A 24,919-nucleotide genomic window follows, 5' to 3' on the forward strand; every position below is an offset into this window, starting at 1 on the left:
ACTTTTTTTTCTCTCATACTTATCTGTTACACTTGGCTCTTAGTAACCTTTTGGTTTTATTTCCCTTCCACCCCCACCGTTAATGTAGAGAGCAGTGTTGGAGCTGCATCTAAGTGAAATATCTAGCTTAATTAGTTAGGGGTAGTAACTGCCGCAATAAGCAAGCTACACCCATGCTTATTTGTTTACCCAGACTATGTAATTCAGTCCTTGTTGGTTGTCTGTATATAGATCCACTTTTCTTCATTCCCCTGCCGTTGAAGCAGAGAGTTATGCTGGATATGCATTGAAAGTGAAGTATCAGTCTTTCTCCCCTGCCGTTGAAGCAGAGAGCTATGCTGGATATGCGTGAAGTATCAGACTTTCTCCCCTGTCGTTGAAGCAGACAGCTGTGTTGGATATGCATTGAAAGTGAAGTATCAGGCTTATTTGGTTTGGGGTAGTAACTGCCGTAAAAAGCAAGCTACTCCCAGCTTTTTTGTAACTTTTTTTCCACATTCATTCACGTCCTCTAGACTTTATGGATCCACAGTGTTTATCCCACGCCCCTTTGAAGTCTTTCACACTTCTGGTCTTCACCACTTCCTCCGGAAGGGCATTCCAGGCATCCACCACCCTCTCCATGAAGAAATACTTCCTGACGTTGGTTCTGAGTCTTCCTCCCTGGAGCTTCAAATCGTGACCCCTGGTTCTGCTGATTTTTTTCCGACGGAAAAGGTTTGTTATCGTCTTTGGATCATTAAAACCTTTCAAGTATCTGAAAGTCTGTATCATATCACCTCTGCTCCTCCTTTCCTCCAGGGTGTACATATTTAGAATCTTCAATCTCTCCTCATAAGTCATTCGATGAAGACCTTCCACCTTTTTCGTTGCCCTTCTCTGGACCGCCTCCATCTTGTCTCTGTCTCTTCGGAGATATGGTCTCCAGAACTGAACACAGTACTCCAGGTGAGGCCTCACCAAGGACCTGTACAAGGGGATAATCACTTCCCTTTTCTTACTCGATATTCCTCTCTCTATACAGCCCAGCATTCTTCTGGCTTTAGCTATCGCCTTGTCACATTGTTTCACCGACTTCAGATCATTAGACACTATCACCCCAAGGTCTCTCTCCTGCTCCGTGCACATCAGCCCATCACCCCCCATTGAATACAGTTCATTCGGATTTCCACTCCCCATATGCATGACTCTGCACTTCTTGCCAATCAATTTCAGCTGCCATATCTTCGACCACTCTTCCAGCTTCCTTAAATCCCTTCTCATTCTCTCCACTCCTTCCAGCGTGTCTACTCTGTTGCAGATCTTAGTGTCATCCGCAAAAAGACAAACCTTACCTTCTATCCCGTCCGCAATGTCGCTCACAAAGATATTGAACAGCGGTACACCGCTTAAAACCGTTCTCTCTTCAGAGAGAGTTCCATTTACCATCTCACATTGTCTTCTGTCCGTCAACCAGTTTGCAATCCAGGCCACCACCTCGGCACTCACTCCTAAGCTTCTTATTTTATTCACCAGTCTCCTGTGCGGGACCGTATCAAAAGCTTTGCTGAAATCCAAGTAGATGACATCGAGTGCCCTTTCTTGATCCAATTCCTTGGTTACCCAGTCAAAAAAGTCAATCAGATTTGTCTGACAGGATCTTCCCCTGGTGAATCCATGCTGCCTCTGGTCCATCAATTCTCCCGACTGTAGATAGTTCACTATTCTCTCTTTCAAAAGTGACTCCATTACTTTTCCCACCACCGAAGTGAGGCTAACCGGTCTGTAGTTACCAGCCTCTTCTCTGTTCCCACTCTTGTGAAGCAGGACCACCACCGCTCTTCTCCAATCACTCGCCACCACTCCCGTTTCTAGGGATCTATTGAACAGGTCACACAGCGGACCCGCCAGCACATCTCTGAGCTCCCGCAGTATCCTGGGATGAACCTCATCAGGCCCCATGGCTTTTTCCACTTTCAGTTTCTCCAGCTCTTCCCATACATTTTCTACTGTAAATGGAGTTACATCTACTCCACTCCCCTCCAGTTTCTTGTTAACTAGGGATGGTCTTCTCCAGGGTCCTCCTTAGTGAACACAGAACAGAAGTATTTGTTTAATATTTCTGCCATTTCTTCATCTCTCTCCACACATTGATCCTTTCCACCTTTCAATTTCACTATACCACTTTGAACTTTTCTCTTTTCACTGATGTATCTGAAAAATGTTTTGTCACCTCTCTTTACCTCCTTGGCAATCCTCTCTTCCGCTTGAATTTTTGCCGTCTTGATTAATTTCTTCATCTCCCTCAGTTCTACCAGATATTCTTCTTTGTGCTCCTCCCTTTGGATCTTTTATATTTCTTGAACGCTGTTCTTTTAGCCTTTATTTTGTCAGCCACCTCCTTTGAGAACCAGATAGGTTTCATTTTTCTTTTGCTTTTCTTTACTTTTCTAACATATAGATTAGTTGCCTTGGTAATTGCTCCTTTTAGATTGGTCCTCTGTTGATCCACATCTCTCTCGTTCTCCCAGCCTTTTAGTTCTTCCTCCAGGTACTTCCCCATTTCCTCAAAGTCCGTGTTTTGAACTGCAAAACTCGGGTCTTTGTGTTTCTTTTCCGTATCCTTTTTGTGATATTAAACCATACCGTTTGATGATCACTGGTGCTCAGGTGGGCGCCCACCTGGACATCAGAGACATTATCTCCTTTAGTGAGCACTAAGTCGAGTATAGCTCCTTCTCTCGTGGGTTCCATAACCATTTGTTTGAACAAAGCTACTTGCAGGGCATCCACTATTTCTCTACTATTATTAGATTCTGCAGATGGGATTCTCCAGTCTACATCTGGCATATTAAAGTCTCCAATGATCACCACTTCTCCCTTCTTTCCCATCTTTTGGATGTCTTCAACCAGATCTCTGTCCAGCTCTTCTTTTTGGTTTGGAGGCCTGTAAACCACTCCAATAAAAATGGATGTCCCATCTTTTTTTAGGTTGGCCCATAGTGCTTCGTCATTGCCCCATCTTCCTTGCATCTCAGATGCTTGGATATTGTTTCTGACATAAAGAGCCACTCCTCCCCCTTTCCTATCCTCTCTCTTTCCTTAACAAGTTATAGCCTGGTATTGCCGTATCCCAGTCATGAGATTCCGTAAACCACATTTCCGTGACAGCAACAACATCCAAGTCCGCCTCCACCATTAGGGCTTGCAGATCTGGGATTTTATTGCCCAAACCACGAGCATTTGTGCTCATAGCTTTCCAGCTTTCTTCGTTCAGGTTACTGCTGTTCCTGGACTCCTTTTGTGACCTCTTTAGTTGAGTTTTGTTATCCACTTTTCCCTTTGCGTTTGTGCAAGGGAAAGGATTAGTGCCTCTGATGGCAGAGTCATCCATCACAGTGAGCTTTTTTCTTTGGTTTCTGACTGGAATTTCTGTATGCATTGGGTTTCTTCTCTCTTTTCAGATAACATTTCAATCTTTTTCTCGAGAACGTCTTCAGTATTTAATACAGAGAAGGCATTTTGTACTTGTTGCACTTGATAAGGTGTGTGTCTCCGGATCACAGGTCTAATTCTACCAGAGCCCACTGTAATACTGATTTTTAAGTTCCTCAATGCCCTGTGTGAGTGGGGGGGGGGGGGGGGGTAGAGTTGTGGGCTGCACAGCTGTCAATAATGGGTGTCTGTGGGTCGCAGGTCTTATCCTACCTGAGCCCACAGTAAATCTCTTTTTCCTTGACTTTTGGTTATTCAGTGGTAATGGGAAATTAATTCCTGAATAATGTACAGTGGCTGAGACTTTCTTTATTGAAGCTAATTCAGCTTTAACTTCAGCCAGCTCCTTTTCCAAGGTAGAGAACTCTGAACAAATGGGGCAAGCCGTAAGTTTCCATATGATTACCCTCAATATAAAGGCTCCACAACAGTTGCATTGGATAATCCTCATTTTGGTAATTTGTCTGATGGATAGCAATTAGGGAAATACTAATTTACCTTGTTGCCATTTATGAATTTAGGCAGGTTATATTAGAAACACAAACCTAAGGGTGGGTGGGTAGAAAGGTAGGGTGGGAGGGTGTCAAACTGTAAAACCTTGGTCAAAGATGTTAACTGGACACTATCTGCTATTGATTTTGAACAGACACTCCCGCAGAGTTGGCTAACTAATTTAAGCTTTCTCCTTATCTCTCCACAAGAGTTTGTGCTTCTGGCTGTCTCCTTCAAGTTCAAATCAGACTGGGGACTTGAATGCCCCCTTCAATACACTGAGCCTGCTGCCAACTGTGCCAGTGCCATCGTAGCTGCAGTTGCTCAATGTGCCACATCTTTCCTGAAAGAGCAATAATTCCTGCAAATGAGAAACAATGAGTGCTGCCTTGTGAAAGACATTTTGATAGTGTATTCAGAAACTTTAAATCCTTCTTTATGACCTTCGACCAACAGAAATAATCATGAAGATTTTCTGAAAGATTTATTCCTTTTGAGATAGCAAAGAAAGGCTCTTCTACAGTCTAGCATATAGTATGCAGACAAATATAATTTTTGTTTAAAATTTGGAAACAAAATAGACCGATTCAGGTGAAATCGAGATACTATCTTTGGTAAAAACTTTGGTTATGTTCTTAACACTACTCTGCAGATACAGATTTGAGAATAAGGCACAAAGTGCACGAATGCTTTTAGTTCACTGATTCTGTAAGCTAAAATTATTGCTAAAGAACAGGGAATTTTATGTTAGGCACTTTAATTCCACAGTTGAGAACAGTTCATATGAAGACCATTAACTAACTTTGTAAAACATTCAAATCCCATTGTTAAGGCGGTCGTCTGATGAGCGGCTTTAAATGAAAATCTTTTTATGAAAAAAAAGACACCAATGGGTTCTAAAAAAATGGGACATCCTTCACAGCAGTCATGGTATGCAACTGTGCTTAAATGTAACCTTTCAGAATTAGACTTCAAATTAGCATCTGACAAGTTCAGAAGATACTAGAGAATCATAGATGGGTTGCAAGAGAATGGATCATTACTATGTTCAACATACCAGTGGGAGAATCTTTTCCTTGTAAAATTGTAAACTGTAGGTTGGCGTGAAGTAGCATACCACTGTATTAAGACAGGTCTAATTACCTGCATGTGTACTGAGAAGGTTGTACTGCTAGCCTTTATAACCACATGATTCATATCTGACTAGGCCAAAATGGGGCTACAATGATCTCATGCCTTTCCTCAGTTTCAGAAACTTAAATGCAATTAGAGAATCTGAGGAACATGCATACATTAAAACCTTGATCCATGGATTTAAAAAGGCATTTGATGCAAACATCTGGTGTCTGTATTCTAGAACAGTGGTTCTCAATCAGTGTGTTGCGACACACCAATGTGTTGCGGCTCCCGGTGTCCCAAAGCCCCAGTTATACATCCCTTTACCTTTTTCCTGCTCCCGCAGGCCAATGGGAAACCTCCTCCCTTCTTCCTGCTCCTGCGGGCCAATCGGAAGCCTCCTCCCTTCTTCCTGCCCCCCCCCCCCGCCCCAATCAGAAGCCTCCCTTCCTGCCAGTGGGAGGAGGAAACCACTGATTTGTCGGTGGGGCAGGAAGAAGGGGGGCATCTCACACCCCGGGGGTGGGGTGGTTTGAGGGGGGCTGGGAGGAGTGACAGTGTCCAGGCCCGTGGCAGCGAAGAAGCCCGACCCTGTGACCGCCACATGGAAGTGCTGAAATTAAACATGGCGGTGAGCCACAAAGAAAAGAGGCCAGCCACACCAGGATTTCCCGCTTCCAAAGTGGCAGGGAGCCGCAATAGAATAGGGATTCCCCAAAGCCACGTGAGTTGCAAGCACGAAGAGGCCAGTTGCTCTGGGGATTCCCCCCCTGATGCAACAGTGAGCACGGCAAAGCCGCGATTAAAATAAAAGTGGCACTCAGCCATGCTGATTACAGATGGGGCATTTTGAGCTCCAGCGGCCGTAAAAGCAGGCAGATGGGAGGCCGCGGGAGCCTAGGGATATCCCGACAGCCAGAAGAAAGGCTTGAGTGCTGTGGCATATTTTTCTAAAATAAATATTGCTGCTTCAGTGCAGCTGAAAAGGCAGCGGCAGCCCTGGGAAATCTGCCACTGCGAAATTAAAGGGGAACACAGCATTGGGGCTCTAAGCAAAGTGTGTGTGAGAGACAGAGTCTGGGCAGGGAGGTGACTGGGGTGTGAGAGAGAGTGGGCAAGGAAGTGACTGGGGGGGTGTGTGTGTGTGTGTGTGTAAGAGAGAGAGAGAGAGACTGGGCAGGGAGGTGACTGGGATGTGTGTGTGAGAGAGAGAGAGAGAGACTGGACAGGGAGGTGACTGGGGTGTGTGTGTGAGGGAGAGAGAGAGACTGGGCAGGGAGGTGACTGGGGGGTGTGTGTGTGAGGGAGAGAGAGAGAGAGACTGGGCAGGGAGGTGACTTGTGTCTATGTGTGAGACAGAGATTGGTCATAGGGTTTAATGGGGGGGGTGGGTGTGAGTGACTTGTGGGTCCTAAAGAAGAGGGCCGTGAGGACAGAGCTTCAGCAGCTGCTGCTGCTGCTCCTGGAATGTGCATTCAAGGGAAAGGAGTAGGAGAGTTGCTGGAGAGGGTAAGTAAATGTGGCATTTTAAGTTTATTTTTCTTGACTGACTGCTATTTTAATTATTGAGTATTATGTGATGTGTCTGTTTTGAAATATTTTATTGATATTTGGGCAATTTTTAATAATTTTTATGAGTTTTAATTTTTTGACCTTTTTCTGTTCACCAGCTGTTTTGAAACATTTATTAATATAGTTTTACAATTATTTCTGTGTGGGGATCTATAGCAGCTTGGCTTGTTCTGTTTTCCTAATAGGTGGTGTATTAGTGTTTAGGACCTGATTTAATATTTGTAGTGTTGCCTTTCCATAGATAGGGTTGTTATATGTTCCATAATGCAGTTCAACTTTGTGCAGATTAGTTTCTGTGCATTATTGCAGATCCTGGGACTGTGTTAGGTGCTATATTTCTCTTTCCATTTCTCCAGGTTTGCACTGCATGCAGAGTGGCTTTTTTTTGTTTTCCATTCCAGTTTGTTTCCATATTTATACTTGAAGGTCAGTTCTGTGTGTGTCTGACCAAGGTGAGGTATTTTACTAGCATGTAGGCAATTGTATCAATCTTATTTGTTGTGTTTTCTCAATGGGATGTGCATTAGTGGTAAATGATTGCCTTTTCATAAGGAGGGCTATTGTGCCTGGTAGTCAAGGGAATTTGTTTTGCTTTTACTGAGATGTCATCAGAACCAGAATATCTTTTTTTGCATGGTGAGTTCTATGGGTAATGCCCTACTTCTGCTCTGCATCCATTGTTGGAGGTCAAGGGGGTTCCCGTGGATGCAGAGAGTATGTTTACATATAGCCCCGTGACGGTCACATGTTCAGTGTGTCACACATGTGACAACCATCTGTTAGGTGTGTCCCGGCCGGAAAAAGGTTGAGAACCACTGTTCTAGAATAATATAGAGAAAGTCTGATTCTGTGGAGAGGCAAAAAGGTCTATATCTGGAGTTCCCCACTAATTAAACAGTTAACTGATTGCACTATGTCAAGACAGACCATTTGTGTGGTTGGAAACGACTTAATGTATCTGCTAAACAGTGGTTCTCAACAGGTATGTCGGGACAGTGTTGTGTTGCGAAGTCCTGGGAGGTGTGTCATAGGGCCAGCAGATGGCTGCCTCCTTATCAGCCCAGGTGGGAGTTGGTTGACTTCTCTAACACTGGCACTGATGGGAGGCTACTCTCACTTCTTTCTCTTCTTTCTGGCCCAGTGGTAGGCTGTTTCCCCCTTCCCCTTCACCCAGATCAGAGCAAGACATTGCCAACTCCTGCTGCTCTGGGCTGGATGGAACACAAACTTTATCTTCCCTTGCTGAGTCTGGGAGTGATGCTGCTACTGATGCTGGAGATGCTGGGAAGATAGAATTGGAAGGGAGAGGGAGTGTGGGGGCTGCTGAACAGGAAGGGATGGGAAACGAGGGGGGAGGTGTCGAGGTAGCAGGGCAGGAAGGGGGTAGGGAGAATCAAGCAGGGGAGAGAGGGAGCACAGGGAAGTGGTTGGGAAATGCTGGGCAGGGATGTGAATATGAGCGGATAATTGAAAGGGAGTAATTGAGAAAAGTGAAGGATAATGGAAGCATGGAAGGGGAATGACAGGGTGCGAGAGCCATACGAAGTCAGTTTTGGGAATGTGCATTTCTTCTATCTTTGTACTTTGCTTAGTGTTGGAGAAATTACTTCCTGATAATTTTGTTTTCCTTAGTGTAGGACAGATGGACTCAGGACCAATGGGTATTGTGCTCTTCTGCTAGCAGATGGGAGACAGTCAGATTTCAAAGCTGATGCCACTCTAGATATACCCCTGCAGCAAACTTAGCTCTTCAGTATTCTCTTCGAAAAGCCATTGTGGATATATCTTTGCTTCAATAACTTGAGGAAACTTGAGTAAAACTTGAACTGGTTCAACTAATTTCCAAACTGAGACCGCCAGTGCACTCTAACACAGACACCGGACAGACTGTGGGTGTCTTGAACTAGAGGTAGGCCGTGGCTTACCCGTATTTGCTTAGTCTCAAGATTTGCTATCCAAGATTCTCCTTTTTCTGGGCAGCCGTGGTCAGGATGCTGAGTCCATCTGTTTACACAAAGGAAAATGAAATTATCAGGTAAGTCATTTCTCCATTTCCTAGCATGTAGCCAGATGGACTCAGGACCAATGGGATGTACAAAAGCTACTCCCGGACAGGGTGGGAAGCTGCCTGTGGCCCACTTAGTATTGCCCTTGCGAAGGTTGTGTCCTCCTGGGCCTGAACATACAGGCAGCAGAACCTGGAGAAGGAATGTATGGAGGACCACGTCGCCGCCCGACAGATATCAGCGGGCGACAGTAGCTTGGTTTCCGTCCAGGAAACTGCCTGGGCCCTCGTAGAATGAGCCTTATCCTGCCGAGGAAAGAGCTTTTCTGCCTCTATGAGGGCCACCTTGATTACTTCTTTGATCCAGTGGGCTATGGTCGCCCGTGAGGCCGCTTCCCCTTGTTCCTTCCCGCTGTGAAGAATGAACAGGTGGTCCCGTTTTGCACACAGGCTCCAATCTTTCCAGGTATTGGACTAGGAGTCTGCCATCATTTAGGTGGCAGAGAAAGGCGCGAGTCTTAAGAGTCCTTATGTTCATCTGGAGATGGTAGTGAAATGGTTTGGTTCATGCGAAACTGGGAAACCACTTTCGGCAAAAAGGAGGGGACCGTGCGCAGTTGTATGGTTCCAGGCGTGAACTTAAGGAACGGTTCCCAACAGGTTAGTGCCTGTAGTTCGGAGATGCGATGAGCTGAACATATTGCCACCAAGAATACAGTCTTCAATGTTAGGAGGCGTAGAGACAGACCGCGTATTGGTCTGAAGGGAGCCCCAGCTAGGAAGTCTAATTCTAGATTGAGATTCCATAGAGGTACCAGCCACTTTAGGGGTGGTCGGAGTTGATTAACTCCTTTCAGGAAACGGGATACATCTGGATGGGTTGACAGTCTGATACCATCCACTTTGGCTCTGAAGCAGGCCAGTGCGGCAACTTGGACCTTGAGCGAGTTGAGTGACAACCCCTTTTTCATGCCGTCCTGTAGGAACTCCAGAATCATGGGAATTTTGGCTGTCCACGGGAGGGTCCCACGGTCCTCATACCAGGCTTCGAATACTCTCCAGGTCCGTATGTAAGACAGGGATGTGGAGAACTTGCGTGCTCAGAGCAAAGTGTCAATCACGGCCTTTGAGTAACCGTGCTTCTTCAGGTGACTCCTCTCAAGGGCCAGACCGTAAGAGAGAATTGAGATGGATCTTTGTGAAGGATCGGGCCCTGCTGGAGAAGGTCCCTGTGTGGAGGTAGACACAGAGTGTTCCCCGCCAGGAGTCTCCGCATGTCTGTGTACCATGGTTGTCTTGGCCAGTCCGGGGCTACTAGTAAAACTAGTCCCTTGTGATGCTCTATCTTGCGGATGATCCTGCCCAGTAGTGGCCATGGGGAGAAGGTGTACAGTAGGTCTTCCTATGGCCAGGTCTGGACAAGATAGTTGATTCCTTGGGATTGTGGCTCTTGTCTGTGGCTGAAGAACCTGGGAACTTGGGCACTGAGACGGGTGGCCGGTAGATCCATGGCTGGGAGTCCCCAGCGATTTACTATTAGCTGGAAGGCTGTGGTCGACAGCATCCATTTCCCCGGGTCTAGGCTCTCTCTGCTGAGGTAGTCTGCTGAGACGTTGTTTTTCCCCACGATGTGGAAGGCCGAGATCCCTTGTAGGTTTATCTCTGCCCATGCCATGAGGGGGTCTATCTCCATAGAAACCTGCTGGCTCTTGCTTCCTCCCTGGCTGTTGATGTAAGCAACTGTTGTCACGTTATCAGACATTACTCTTAGTGACTCGCCACGAAGTCTGTGGCTGAACTGTAGGCACGCTAGTCTGACTGCTCGAGCTTCCAGGACGTTTATGTTCCATTCCGCCTCTTTCTCGTTCCATTGTCCCTGGGCTGTTAGTTCCTGACAGTGGGCTCCCCACCCTCGCAGGCTCGCATGCGTGGTGAGCAAGATCCAGTTCGGTGGGGATAGACTTACTCCTCTGCTTAGGTGGTCTTCCTGTAGCCACCACTGGAGCTGAGCCCGAACCTCTGCTGGTAGTTGGAGGTGAATTGAGTAGTTCTGAGACAGTGGGTTCCATCGTGACAGTAGAGAACGCTTGAGCAGTCGAATATGGGCCCTTGCCCACAGAATGACTTCCATGGTTGATGCCATGAGGCTGAGGACTTAAAGGTAGTCCCATACCTTGGGGCGTGCATTGGTCATCAATCTTTTCAATTGTTCCATCAGTTTCATTCTCGTTGGAGGGAGGAAGACCTTATTCTGTTTGGTGTCGAACCCCCCTCCAGGTACTCTAGTGACTGAGAGGTCTGTAGACAGCTCTTGCCCATGTTCACGACCCACCCGAGCTCCTGCAGTAGGCTCTTGATTCTGTTGGTCACCCGCCAACTCTCCTCTGAAGATTTTGCCCTGATCAGCCAATCGTCCAGCTAAGGATGTACCAGGATCCCTTCTTTCCTCAGTGTTGCCACCACGACCACCATAATTTTTGTGAAAGTCCTGGGGGCGGTTGCTAGGCCAAAGGGTAGTGCCCGGAACTGGTAATGGTGACCTAGTATCGCAAAGTGCAGGAAGCGCTGGGGATCCTGATGGACTGGGATGTGAAGATAGGCTTCGGTGAAGTACAGGGAGATTAGGAACTCTCCTGGTTGTACTGCCATTATAACAGAGTGCAGGGTTTCCATGCAGAAGTATGGTACCCGCAGATGATGATTGACGTTCTTGAGGTCCAAGATGGGCCGGAATGACCCTTCCTTCTTGGGAACGATAAAATAGATGGAATAGTGCCCTGTATTTTGTTGGGGTGTGGGCACTGGGGTTATTTCCTTCAGGCTGAGTAGTCTTGATAGTGAGGTTTCTACTGCCAGTCTCTTGGAGTGTGAGTGGCAGGGTGATCTCAAATTTGTCTGGATGGATGTTGCAGAATTCCAGAGAGTACCCTTCTCGAATGATGTTTAGGACCCATTTGTCCGACGTTATCTCACCATCTTTGGTAGAAGCGGGCAAGTCGACCCCCTATAACTTCTTCCTGTGGATGGGTCGGCCTCTTCTCATTGTGGGGTACGGCTGGAGCCTGCCCCCGGTCCTGCTCTCCTCTTGGTGTGTCTACTCTGAAAGGACTGGGACCTTCTGGAGGGGCGAGATGCCGGGAACTGTGCGTTCCTGTAGGGTCTAAAGCACTGCGATCCTCTGCCCTTGGTTCTTCTGGGGAGGAACGCTGAGGTCTTTTACTCCTATCTTCCGGTAGTCGGGGCACTGGAGATTCGCCCATTTGTTGGCTAACTTCTCCAGTTCGCTTCCGAACAAGAGAGATCCTTTAAAAGGCATTCTCGTGAGATTTTCTTTAGATGTCAAGTCCGCAGACCAATTCCGCAGCCATAGTTGTCTTCTGGCTGCTACTACAGAGGCAACGCCCCTGGCTTAGGTGCGCACTAGATCTGACCTTCCATCAGTGAGGAAGGACGCCGCAGGTTCCATCGTCTCTCCGGACGGATTTGTGGCTCTAGAGAGGAGCAAAAGGAACGTGCCACCAGTGCGCAGCAGGAAGCAATCTGCATTGTCATTGTTCACTTTGAGACTGTACAGACCATAGCATCCACTTTCAGGAAACGCAGGCATTCCTTGGCCGCAGGCTCCAGGGGATATAGGGCTTCCAAGGCCCGCCCCCCCTTTGAAGCTGACCTCCAGGGAATTCCATTCCAGGTCAATCAGTTCCTGGATGGCTTCCATCAGAGGAAAGTAGCATGAGTCCTTACGAAGGGACACCAAGATGGGGTTCTTCCTTGGTTCCGCCATAGGGTCAGTGCCGGAATACCCACTATCTTCAGAGTCTGGGAAACAAGGGCTGGTAATTCGCCCTTGTGGAAGAAGCGAAGCATGGTTCGGTATGGCTCCATCCATGGAGGGATTTCTCCTTCTTCCAGGGAATCACTCATCATCTGAAGTGTCTGGATCCCTATTAGGGAAGTTCTTGGTTAGGCGAGGCATGTCTCGAGGCATCCGAGCAGTGCTGGGAGGATCTTGTGCTTCCGGCAGGGGCTGAGCCTGGTGCGCAGCGGGGGCTGGTTGCGCCTGAACGAAGGTTTGCAGCCCTTTGAAAACTTCCACCCAGGAGAAGGTCCCTGGGTCCATGTTGATCCCAGGAGGAGTTGGAGTAGGGGCCCCAAAGGTGCCCTCCTGTGGGGAGGCCGTGTCGGAGATACATAGGTCCAGGGAGCAATCGTCAGTAGTTCCGGACTCCTCTGACAGTAGGGGTCCGGACTTTGGTTCCCCCTGGGCTTCTTCACAATGCTAGCATAGGCAGGACTCCAATTCAGGCTGCGCTGCTCTTATGTGGCAGACTATGCAAAGGGAGTGACCCTTGGCCTTCTTGGGCGGCGGTGCCATTGTTTGTGCACGTGGTAGCCCTCACAACATGGTAGTGCGTGCAGCTATGCTCACGGGTGCGCTCAGTTTTGCGCGCCGCTGCGTGCACAGCTCTGCATGTGTCTCTATGGATGTGCGCAAGTGAAGCGCATCGGCCACCTGGCCTGCCCCACGCGTTCTGCCGATCGAGGAGGGAATATGGCGCCGATGACCCCGATCGCAAGATGACGCCCTCCGAGGGTCTCCACGAGTGTGGACCCTTGCACCGGATCGGGGCCTAGCCCAAACGGGACTGCTCAACCCGATCAGTGTCCCTTTACACCTCGCCGGAAGAAACGTTCGGTACGGCTATCCAAGCTCTGGAAACCAGAGATCTAAATTTAAAGATTTCTACCTTACCTAGTCTCAGCACTTACCGGTCGCGTGCCAGGCGGTCTCCAGCTGTGCAGGGAGAAGGAAATACCTTCACTGCCGCGCTCTATTCTGCACCCGCTGGCTTTCAGCCAACCTGGGGGCTAAGTCCACGCCAGGAACCGGCTACCAGACCTAGGTTCACCTCTGAGAGATATCGGAAATCACCTCAGGAATTCTCGACTGGGGAGGGACCCTTAGGTTTCACCACAGGAGAGCGGGGCTCGATCTTCTTAAGGTAAATTTTCTCTCTTCTTTGTTCTAATTGCTAACACTATTCTAGTGTGTGGGATAGTATCCGCATCTGCTAGGAGACGGAGAAATACTGAAGAGCTAAGCTTGCTGCAGGGGTATATCTAGAGCAGTGGTTCTCAACCCTGTCCTGGGGACCCCCCCATCCAGTCGGGTTTTCAGGATATCCACAATGAATATGCATGAGAGAAAATTTGCATACACTGCCTCCATAACATGCAAATTTTCTCTCATGCATATTCATTGTGGATATCCTGAAAACCCAACTGGCTGGGGGGGGCCCCAGGACAGGGTTGAGAACCACTGATCTAGAGTGACGTCAGCTTTGAAATCTGACTCAGTCTCCCATCTGCTAGCAGAAGAGTACAATACTCATTGGTCCTGAGTCCATCTGGCTGCACGTTAGGAAAAGGAAGAAATGGATTTCTGTTTCTAGCTCTCCAGTTTTGCACTGCATGCCGAGAGGCTTTTTGAAGTTTCCATTCCAGTTTTTGTCTCCACGTTTGTAATTTGTGGTCTCTTATTCTGTATTCGGTGAAGGTCGGATCTGTGTGTGTGACTGAGGTGAGGTATTTTACTGGTAGGTAGGGATTTGTATCAGTCTTCTTTGTTGTATTTTCTCATTCTCAATAGGACATGCATTGATGCTGCACTGCTGCCTTTTCACAGGGTTATTGCTGTTTGAGTTCTTGGAATTAGTGTTGCTGTGGTATGGAAGGTTTGCAACATGTGCTGAATTTTTTTTTTTTTCAGGTTTTCTATTTTACAATGCGCCTGTTAGTAGGGGAGTTTGTGTTTCTGTTACTGAGATAGAATCAGAATATCTTTTTTATATAGCGAGTTGCATTAGAAATATCCTAGTTCTGCTCTGCATCCATTGTTTGGGGATGGGGGGGGGGGCAGGTTCCTGTGAATGCAGAGTATATGTTTACATTTAGCCCCATGATGGTCAAATGTTCAGTGTCACACCTGTAAGCATTATCTACCAGGTGTGTCCCAACAGAAAAAAGGTTGAGAACCACTGTGCTAAAACACTGTTCTTCCCTAAAAGAGATTGCAGAAAGTTGAATTTCCTTTAGGTGAACCCATTGCCATGTCTTGATTGCGTCATTGCACAAATGAAAAGAACTTGTTGCCTCCTTATGCAAAACACTGCTACTTGACTGTTTGAATTTGTAGGACCATTTGTAATTCCCAAGGTTCAAACACTTGCCGTTTTCTGTATACTGCCCTGAGTTCTACTAAGTTGATAGGATTCTGCATCAGTCAAAACCCCTTTTGTACAAACTGCATCTAGATAGGCTCCCCACCCCTGTGGTTATAATTTTTTGCACCTGAGGGAAATAGAAACTGAGAAAATTGAGATTCATCGGCCATCTCCACTATTTCATTGCCTTTGTGAATTGGCTGGTTACCTGGATTTTGTTTGGAAGTGGGCCACGGAGCCTCTCTCATGCAAGTGGAGTTATATGCACTGCTGAGGCCATGTGACAACATCCTCATGAACTCCTTGGCTGATGTACCAGATCTATGGGAACTAGATAAATTAATCGGTACACTGTCCTTTGATATATATACACTTTTCCTTTTTCAGTATCTGATGTGTTGGAGTCATACAAGACTAAGTTTATTATGAATCCAAGTTTCTATAATATTTGAATTGGAAATGTAACATCATTTTTTGGACATGATGGATTTGTTTGATATTAGCCAATCATCTAAATAGGGAAAATTATGTTTTTGCTTAGATGCGCTGCTAAACATCTGGCTAAGACCCTTGGGGCTGCCACTAACTGAATGGAGGTAGTCTGTGCTAATAATAAGGATTCTGAAGTGAAAGCTTAAGTATTTTCTGAGCATACTGTGGGGTGAAATGAGAATGTTATTCATCCTTCAAATCTATAGCTGTTAAACACACTCTCACTTGTGGTAAATGGTACCCACAAAATTCATCATGAATTTTTGTATCTTGAGATAAATATTTAGGTTCCTTAGATCCAGCGAAGGGCGCATCTCTCCCAATTTCTTTAGAATGCTAAAGAACTTGTAATAAAATCACTTCCCTTTCAGCAGTGATGGAACAAACTCTATAGCTTGATTTAATAATAGGGACTGAAGATCCTTTTTAAGACATCTAACTGTTCCTGAGAATGAGCTAAGAACGAGGTGGAACATCTAGAGGCAATCTGCTTCCTATATCTTGCTTACATTTTCCCATATTTTGTGACTTGTACCCCTCATTTTGTGGGCTTGTAGCGTCTCTGGGATTTGACTTAACATAAAAACATAAGAATTGCCATAGTGGGTCAGACCAAGGGTCCATCAAGCTCAATATCCTGTTTCCAACAATGACCAATCCAGGTCACAAGTACCTGGCAGGATTCCAAAGAGTAGAAAGACCCCCATGCTGCTATCAAGCAGTGGTAAGTAGTGGCTATTCCCAAACTATATCTGGTTAATAGTTTATGGACTTCTCCTACAGGAACTTGTCCAAACTTTATTTAACCCCAGCTACACTAACTGCCTTTACCACATTTGCCAGTAATGAATTCCAGAGCTTAATTGCGTATGGAGTAAAAAAAAAAAATGTTCTGATTTGTTTTGAATATGCTACTTATTAATTTATGGCGTGTCCTCTAGTCTTTGTATTTTTTGAAAAAGAGTAAATAACCGATTTACATTTACCTGTCCTAGTCCACTCATGTTTTTATAAACCTCTCATATCCCTCCTCAGCCATCTTTTCTTTTTCTTGTTTATATAATTTTTCCTCTTTTGAATATATTTCTTTCTCAGCTTCCCTTTCAGTCAAAAGGTTTTAACTTGTAATAAATTAGAGCCAAGTTTCCAACTCAAATACATACCATTTGCTGTCACAAAGAGGTACTGTGATTAGAATTTTGCTGTAGGTCTACAAACTAACAAGATTCGAGTGCCTGCACTTCTGATGTAAATACAAAACAGAGATGATATAGCTGAGTAGACAAAATTAAGTCTTAGAGTAGGATTTTCCCAACTATAACAGACTTTCTTACCCTTTTGGAGAAATACATCCAGTTGATCTATACACGATGCCTTCAGCTCTTTCTCACTTTTATCCTTCTTCACCAATGCAAGAACATAGTTTGCTAACGCTGATGGATCTGCATCACAGCTGTGAGAGAGACCACAGAACGTTTACTGTGTTATTTTGATCATGCAGTCAGAAATGTATGTATTTGTGACATTATTACTAGTGATGTCAATGATAGTGAAAGAGACATACTGAGCAAGCTTGGATCTAAGGTTTCCAGTTACTCACACAATCCACAATATCAGATATTTCTTTTAAAATATATTAGAGAAATTACTTACCCGATAATTTCATTTTCCTTAGTGCAGACAGATGGACTCAGCCCTTCAGTATTCTCTTCAAAAGCCACTGTGAACATACTATTGAAAAAAACTTGATTAAAAATACACTAAGGAAAACGAAATTATCAGGTAAGTAATTTCTCCATTTCCTAGCATGTAGCCAGAAGGACTCAGGACCAGTGGGATGTATAAAAGCTACTACAGATCGGGGCAGGAGGCTGCCCGAGATCCAGTTAACACCACACTTGCAAAAGCTGCATCCTCTCGGCCTGTACATCCAAGCAAAGGAACCTGGAGGTGTGCAAGGAGGACCACGTCGCCACTCGGCAGATATCAACGGGAGACAGCAGTCTAGCGCCCATGAGACCACCTGAGCTCTAGTGGAATGAGCTTTAACCTGAGAAGGTAATGGCTTTCCTGCCTCCACATAGGCTCCATGACCACCTCCTTAATCCAGCAAGATATGGTAGCCCGCAAAGCTGGTTTGCCCTGCTTCTTTCCACTGTGAAGAATAAACAGGCAGTCCATCTTTCAGACGGGCTCTGAAACTTCTAGATACCACACAAAAGGCCTACTGACATTCAAATGAGGGAGGCGGCGGTATTTTTCCGCGTCCTTGTGTTTATCTAGGGAGGACAACAAAATGGACTGATTCAAATGAAACTCAGAGACTACCTTGGGCAAGAAAAATGGAATACAAAGTTGTAATGCTCCTGAAGTTATCTGGAGGAACGGTTCCCGACATGTAGTTCAGAGATGCGATGTGCAAAGCATATAATCACTAGGAACACCGTTTTCAAGGTTAATAAATGCAAGGAAACTGTCCAGCGGCTAAAAGGAGGGCCCTGCCAAAAATTCCAATTCTAGATTAAGATTGCACAAGGGAACCAGCCTCCGTAGGGGTGGCAAGAGGTGCTTCACCCCTTTTAGAAAACAGGCCATGTCTGGATGGGCCAACAGGCGGGTTCCGTTTACCTCGCCCCTGAAACAGGAGAGAGCAGCTACCTGGACCTTCAAGGAGTTAAGGGTCAAACCAGGCCTCAAATACTCTCCAGACCTGCACATATGCTAAAGACGTAGAGAACTTCCACGTGCGGAGTAAGGTGGCAATTACCGCCGCAGAATATCCTTGCTTCATCAAGCAAGGCTTCTCAAGTGTCAGACTGTAAGGCAGAATAGAGTCGGATCCCCGTGAAGGACCGGTCCCTGCTGTAGCATGTCCCTGTATAGTGGGAGGCACAGGGGGTCTCCACCAGGAGTCTCCACATGTTCGCATACCACGGATACCGCCAATCTGAAGCTACTAGTAGTGGTGCTTGAATCTGCAAGTGACCATGCCCAGCAGGAGCCACAAAGGGAAGATGTATAGCAACCCTTCTTCCAGCCGGGTCGGAACACGAGCGTCGATCCACAGGGACCACTAATATCTTCTGCGACTGAACCTCGCCGCTGCCCCCCCCCCCCCCCCAACATGCTTAATTGCTACTCCCATAACCTTTATCCCATATCCTCCTACCAATTTCTCCTTAACACTCTCCACATGTTATCTCATTCATGTAATTATCCTACAGATTGTATATATTGTAAATAATCGTTAACATTCTATTTTATCATTCCTTTCATGTACCTGACTCCGCTACTCTAGCCCTTTTACCCCCAGTTCTAGCTCCCTTTCGTTACATGTAATTTCTAATTTCCTAAAGTTAATGGTTAGGTCTGTTCAATGTAAACCAATGTGATACCCCCATGAATGTCGGTATAGAAACGTTTTAAATAAATAAATAAAATAGGGGAACTTTCGCATTGTGAAATGCGGCTAGCAGGTCGATGAACAGCAGAGCACAGCGATCTAATATCAGCTGAAAGGATTTGGCCGACTACGCCCATTCATAGTTCCAGACTCTCCCTGCTTAGAAAGTCTGCTCTGACGTTGTCTTTTCCTGCAATGTGGGAGGCTGAAATCTGTAGGAGATCTATCTCCTGTGACACTTGCTGGCTCTTAGTTCCACTCTGGCAGTTGATGTAGGCTACAGTCATTGGTCATGGACCGCTCATCCCTGGAGTCTGTGGCTGAATTGTCATTTCACAACCACATAAGGAAACAAAATTTGCTATATTGCAAATACTCTGTTTATTAATACAAAAACCTTTATATGTAAACAATACACTTTAAAAATATCCCCCCCCCCCATTTTTTTTTTAAACAGACACACACATCCATACCATTCACTCAATGCACTTACTACTAAAACTCCAACAAATTAGGATCCCATTTGTTTCATCTATATTGGGCTTCCTCAGGGAATATTATCAACCACTTATACATCAAGAAGCACTTATAACATCTCTCCTAAATGTGTTCTCCAATTTTGATGTAAATTCCCATTCTTCTTAAATTTTATTTGCTTTGGTCCTCTAAATTTTCTTCCGATTTCTTCGTTAAATATTCACCAAGATGAATCCACTAGTCTCTTCCCTTATTCTTTATAGACCTCTGAAAATGCTGAACAAAAAATACCATCAACATATTTATATTTTATATCCCCAAAGCATTTCTAAATAAATTATATACCATACTACCCGCTTACCTCAGTATTTTACCACATGATCCATTCCCGTTTCACCAACCAGATACTTCACCGCCATTATTGCCACTTCTATTACCCCAGATGTTATACATGATGCGTTTTTAATCTACAAATAAAAGTATTTTTCCAATTCTTTAAACTTGAAGCTTTTTCTCTTCACTATTCCCAAAAAGTCTTCTACACTTTTAATTATTTCTAACAAACAACTCTTATCAAAAATAAAATAATCACCTACACGATTCCACTTCCTTACCCACGTTTCCTTTCACAAACATCCGACTCTCCTCTCAAATCAAATATCCACTATCTGAAAGTTAAACGTATACTAATTCCAGAAACCTAATACGTTTCCCATATATATGATGTTCAGAGTAAAGCGATTCATAATCCCTCATACCTTTTTCACCTGTGCAGTCTGAAACACTGCCTCCTTCTTGGAAATGCCGTGCCTGTGCACTTCTACTTCCCCTCTCTCTTTTAAACCGTCTTATATTCATTATACACACCCCTAATGCTACTGGACCAAGGCACACCTCTGAGGGATCTCAGAAATCGCCTTAGGAATTCTCAAAGTCCCTCTCCCAGTTGAGGTATCACCGCAGGACAGCGAAGCTCAATTTTTTCTCCAATTTAAATGTAGAATTTCTCCTTCCATAAAGTACAGCAATCCCATAAGGAGAGGTGCATCCACCATCTGCTGGAGACTGAGAAATACTGAAGGGTTGAGGTCACTGCAGGAGTGTATGTAGGGTGACGTCAGCTTTGAAATCTGACTCCGTCTCCATCTGCTGGCAGGGGAGCATAATCCATTGGTCCAAAGTCCATCTGGATCCATGCTAGAAAATATTTTACATCCCTTGAAAACTGTCAAAAACTCTGTATGTCTATCAATAATGGAGAAATAAAACAGGCAATATTATATAAAAGAATGGACATAAGGAGAATGTGGGATCAATTTCTCTCTCATTTTCTCCAAATTCAGCCAGTCTATACAAAACATGTCAAGAAGCCAAGGGCCTCTATGGTGGAATTTACCTCAAATAAAAAGGGAAAGAAAAATCTTGAAAGATATAACAAGTGACCATACGAGCAAGTTTGCTTACGGTAAACCGTGTTTTCCATAGATAGCAGATGAATTAGCCATGCTGTCTGGGACGTTCTCCCGTCCTGTAGGTGGCGGAGCTCTCAAAGTAAAGTTCTGAGTCTTGCTGTGGTGTGTATGTGCGTGCCTGCTTGGCACTTCCCCCTCCCCTCTGCAGAGTCTTTTCAGTCTGTGATAGAGCAATGTAGGTAGTAGCAAGACTGTCCAGGGAAGTAGGAGGGTCAGCATGGCTAATTCATCTGATATCTAAGGAAAACACTGTTTACAGTAAGCAAACTTGCTCTTTTCAGGTAGATAAGCAGGATGAATTAGCCATGCTGTCTGGGAGTCCCCAGCTAGAAACTTCAGCGGTACTTTTTATTAAATATTCAATGTCTTGTGCACTCAAGATGCAAAGAAATATTGCGGACAGTCCTTGGTGATATTTGTGATTCAGGAAATGCCCGTGTTCAGTATTTGCCTGCCCATGGAAGCACCCGTTGCTTCAAATTTGTCCAAACAGTAATAAATAGTGAAGGTATGGAGCGAGGACCAGGTCGCAGCTTTGCAAATGTCCAATATGGATACATCACGTAAGCGGGCTATGGAAGCCGCCATAGCTCGTACCTGGTGCGCTTTAGGAGAAGACGCTAAGGATTCTAAACATTTTTGGTAGCAAAATTAGATGCAGTTTGTAATCCAGGATGACAGAGTTCTTTTAAATCAGCACTCCTGGTGCATTTGGGTTAAAGGAGAGGAAGAGTTGTGATGCTCTAGTATCAGAAGCAGTGCATTTTTTTATAGTACACCAGCACCCGTTTACAGTCCAGTGAATGTAGCCTTCGCTGAGCCTCATTGGTATGAGGCCTTGGGTGATAAGTTGGCAGAGTTATTGCCTGATTTAGGTGGAAAGAAGAAACAACCTTGGGTAGGAAGTTCGGATGTGGTCGTAATGTAACCTTATTGTGGTAGAATATTAGGTACAGAGAGTAGTGGACCAGTGCTTGAAGTTCGCTAACTCGCCTTGCTACCAGAAAAAGTACTTTCCATGCCAGGTATCTGGGGTGGCAAGTATCCAGAGGCTCAAAGGGTGGCAACATAAGTTGTTCCAGTACAATATTTAAGTCCCACGGTATGGAGGGTTTACGCATTTGTGGGCGTAGACGCAAGATCCCCTTCATAAATTTGGAAATGAGAGGATGAGTAGATATTAGTGCGTTATTGTGTAGAGAATGATACGCTGCTATCGCACTCAGGTGTACTCTAGAGCAAAGCTGTAGCTAGCCTTCTTTGGTAAAATAGATGAAGATAAGCAAGTAGTTTGCCTGCAAGGAAGGGTCCATGTTTGTGCCCGAACACCAAGAGGTATAGGTTAACCATTTCCTTCTGTAATTTAACCTGGTGGAAGGTTTCCTGGAGGAGATTAAGGTATCTTCCAGGTGAGGTGAAAGGTTTAGGTTTTGAAATATGAGCTTTTCAATCTCCACACTGTGAGGTTTTAGAGAGGAGTGAAGTGGATGTAGTGAAGGGATCCCCCTTCTTGGGTTATGAGGCAAGGACTGTTTCCCAGCAGAATTGGCATGTCCACTGACAGACGAATGAGGTATGCGTACCATGGTTGCCTGGGCCATGCTGGAGCTACCAGAATGAGATCCGCATTGTCCGTGATGCATTTCTGCACCGTGCGAGAAATTAGAGGTATTGGAGGAAAAAGCATACAGTAGGCCCTCTGACCAGTCCATGAGAAACGCATCCTGTGTTAGCCTCTGGGCGCTTAGATATATCGAGCAGGGCTGTACCTTGCAGCTGCGTTCTGTAGCGAAAAGGTCGATTCGCGGCCAGCCCCAGGTTTGGAAGAGTTCCAGTGCTACTGTCTGATGAAGTTCCCATTCGTGGGGATGAAAAATTCTGCTGTATGTTTTGTTCCCTTTTGCATACTAAGTGAGGTAGAACAGGAAGAGTTTGGAAGTTTAGGCAATAACCTTCCTTTATTATCTTTAATACCCAGAGGTCGGATGTGATTGTGCTCCATGCAGGTAAAAAATGGATTAGTCTGCCCCCGACTGAGAATGGTAGCGGTGGTGTGGGATGTTCTAAAAACTTTGAGAAGGTTTATATGGGTTTTGATCTTGAGGAGTCCTTGGTGGCCTAGGAATCCTCTGACGCTGTTTAGATACCTGCGGTTGGGAAAGTCTGCGGGCGTGAATTTGAGTAATAGCTAGGCCTGGAAGGTGGGTAAGGCCTAAAAGGGCGAGGTTGGTACTGTGGCTTTCAGTAACCTGAATAGTAACCCCTAGAGAAAGAAAACTGTGATGGAGCAGACAGTGACTGGACCGCTAATTTTTGCTCTTTGCTCTGATGTCAGAAATCCACCCAGCTGAGAAAACTGCATATGTCAAATGTCATTGATTTCAGAAATCATCCCATCCTTTGTACAGAAGTCATCGTGCACTTTTCATCATATGGACCTTTATTTCATGTGATAACTGATTGTCAGCAAAAAATATGTTTATGATACACCTAGTCAATATTTTAGTTATGTACCCATTTAAAAATGCCACTATTTAGATTTTAAGTTAATACCACAGTCTGAATTGAGGCAGTCTTTAGTAGCCTTACAGTTCCAGTATTTTGTAGCATTATCCAGTCCTATACCTTAAATGAGTATATGCATTTACTTGATGATGTCAGTGAAATGATTATTTGATATGTTCTCTTTTACTTTTCTTTATGAAAGCTAATCTGATCACACTAACCAATCACCCTGTCCCACTGCTGGCCACTTCACAATGTGATATGTCTTGGTATAAACCACATATTCCCTTGAGGTAAATTCTGCTCTATTGCTGCTTCTGCACAAGTATTTTTCTGTACCCAATATACTGAATTTAGTGAGCCTCTTCTATTTTTCCCTATATACCTTTTTGAGCATTTCTTCCTGTAACACTACCTACTGGTTTCTTTACCTAGCGTTTAGTCACAAGCGCTCACAGATGTGCGCTGGTAGTGTGACACTTCTGTTCACCTAAGCCCATTTTCTGTCTATGACCAGAACATGTCTTATTTTTTGCAACACTTTTATAACTTGTCCCACAGGATATATGTACAACACAGTATGAGTCCTTATGCTGATTCTTGGTTTTCCTCTAGTTTCTTGGCTTCCTTCACTTTTCTGGTAACATGCCCTGCTTGCCATTGTAATGAATATTATCCTGGGTAGTTGTTTACAATAACAGTATTCCTTTCATAGACTTGCCCAGTATACCTAGTATTATATGAGAAACATAATATTTTCATACTAGTCTCTCTTTGTTCTCCTTATCTTTATCTGTTACACCACTATTGTGTAATTACTTGACTCTGAAAAATATGTGGTCTTGCTATTATAAATTAGGTCCTTTTTATAACGCAGGTATCCTTATAGCTCAATTATAGAGCTAATGGCTACCTAGTGAAAATTAGTTATGCTGTTATTTGTCAATTAGAGAGTGCGTATCTGCCTATGAGTCTCATTTACTTAGGGGGGATCTAGAGGGATAACAATACACACACAAGGTTAGTTGTTAGCTTACACATTTAGCCCATTTGCCATAATCACTTTCATGGTTCTGTCTTCACCTCTGGTACTTGGATGTGCCACTTTTGCCACTTACAAATGGCACTTACTCTTTTCTCTAGCATACAATGACAAATATTGAGAAACATTTCTAGCCATAGTTTATTTTCCAGCCCTGGTTACAAAGAACAAAGTGTCTGTAGATTTGGAATCCACATGCTAGTAAATGGGCTGTGCATTGTTGGGCATAGGCCAGTGAAACTCATGTAATATTAAATTTAAACATTTAAAGCAAAACAGATAATACAGCTGGGTGTACCCAGCTTCTATTTCCCCACAGATTCATGCAGCTGCTGCACTGTTCGTAATCCTGCTACCCTTTGTGCTCTAGTTTGTACACATTCCTTAACTGCTAATTAACAAGCTTGTTTAGTAATCTCTTGTGCTGCAAAGTCTGCAAATGTAAGAGAGATATTCCTCCTATTCCATTTTCTTAGCTGTGCTACAGTTTCTCGGAATTGGTCGCCGAATAAGTTGTCTGGTAAGCATGGGAAATTTGCCAATTTCTACTGGACATCTCTTATAGCGCTGGCTCTTAGCCATGCCATTCTCCTAGCTGCGATGGCATTTGCAGTGGATTTTGCAGATGTTTCGAATCCCTCATAC

General features: G+C 44.9%; 1 protein-coding gene across 7 annotated transcripts in view; it reads right to left on the minus strand.

Annotated features, from left to right (window-relative positions):
• RBM26 (RNA binding motif protein 26) overlaps nucleotides 1-24,919 on the minus strand; it is a 349,016-nt gene that overhangs the window by 288,787 nt on the left and 35,310 nt on the right. For all 7 annotated transcript variants that reach the window (XR_003856971.1, XM_029603056.1, XM_029603054.1 and 4 more), the window contains exon 2: nucleotides 16,710-16,828. Coding sequence is in view for 6 of the 7 variants with exons in the window: in XM_029603056.1 (XP_029458916.1) it covers nucleotides 16,710-16,828 (119 nt within the window). In the remaining variant the exon portion in view is untranslated. The remainder of the gene's footprint in view (nucleotides 1-16,709; nucleotides 16,829-24,919) is intronic.

This window comes from Rhinatrema bivittatum, chromosome 5, assembly GCF_901001135.1.
Source record: "Rhinatrema bivittatum chromosome 5, aRhiBiv1.1, whole genome shotgun sequence".
Classification (NCBI taxonomy): Eukaryota; Metazoa; Chordata; class Amphibia; order Gymnophiona; family Rhinatrematidae; genus Rhinatrema; species Rhinatrema bivittatum.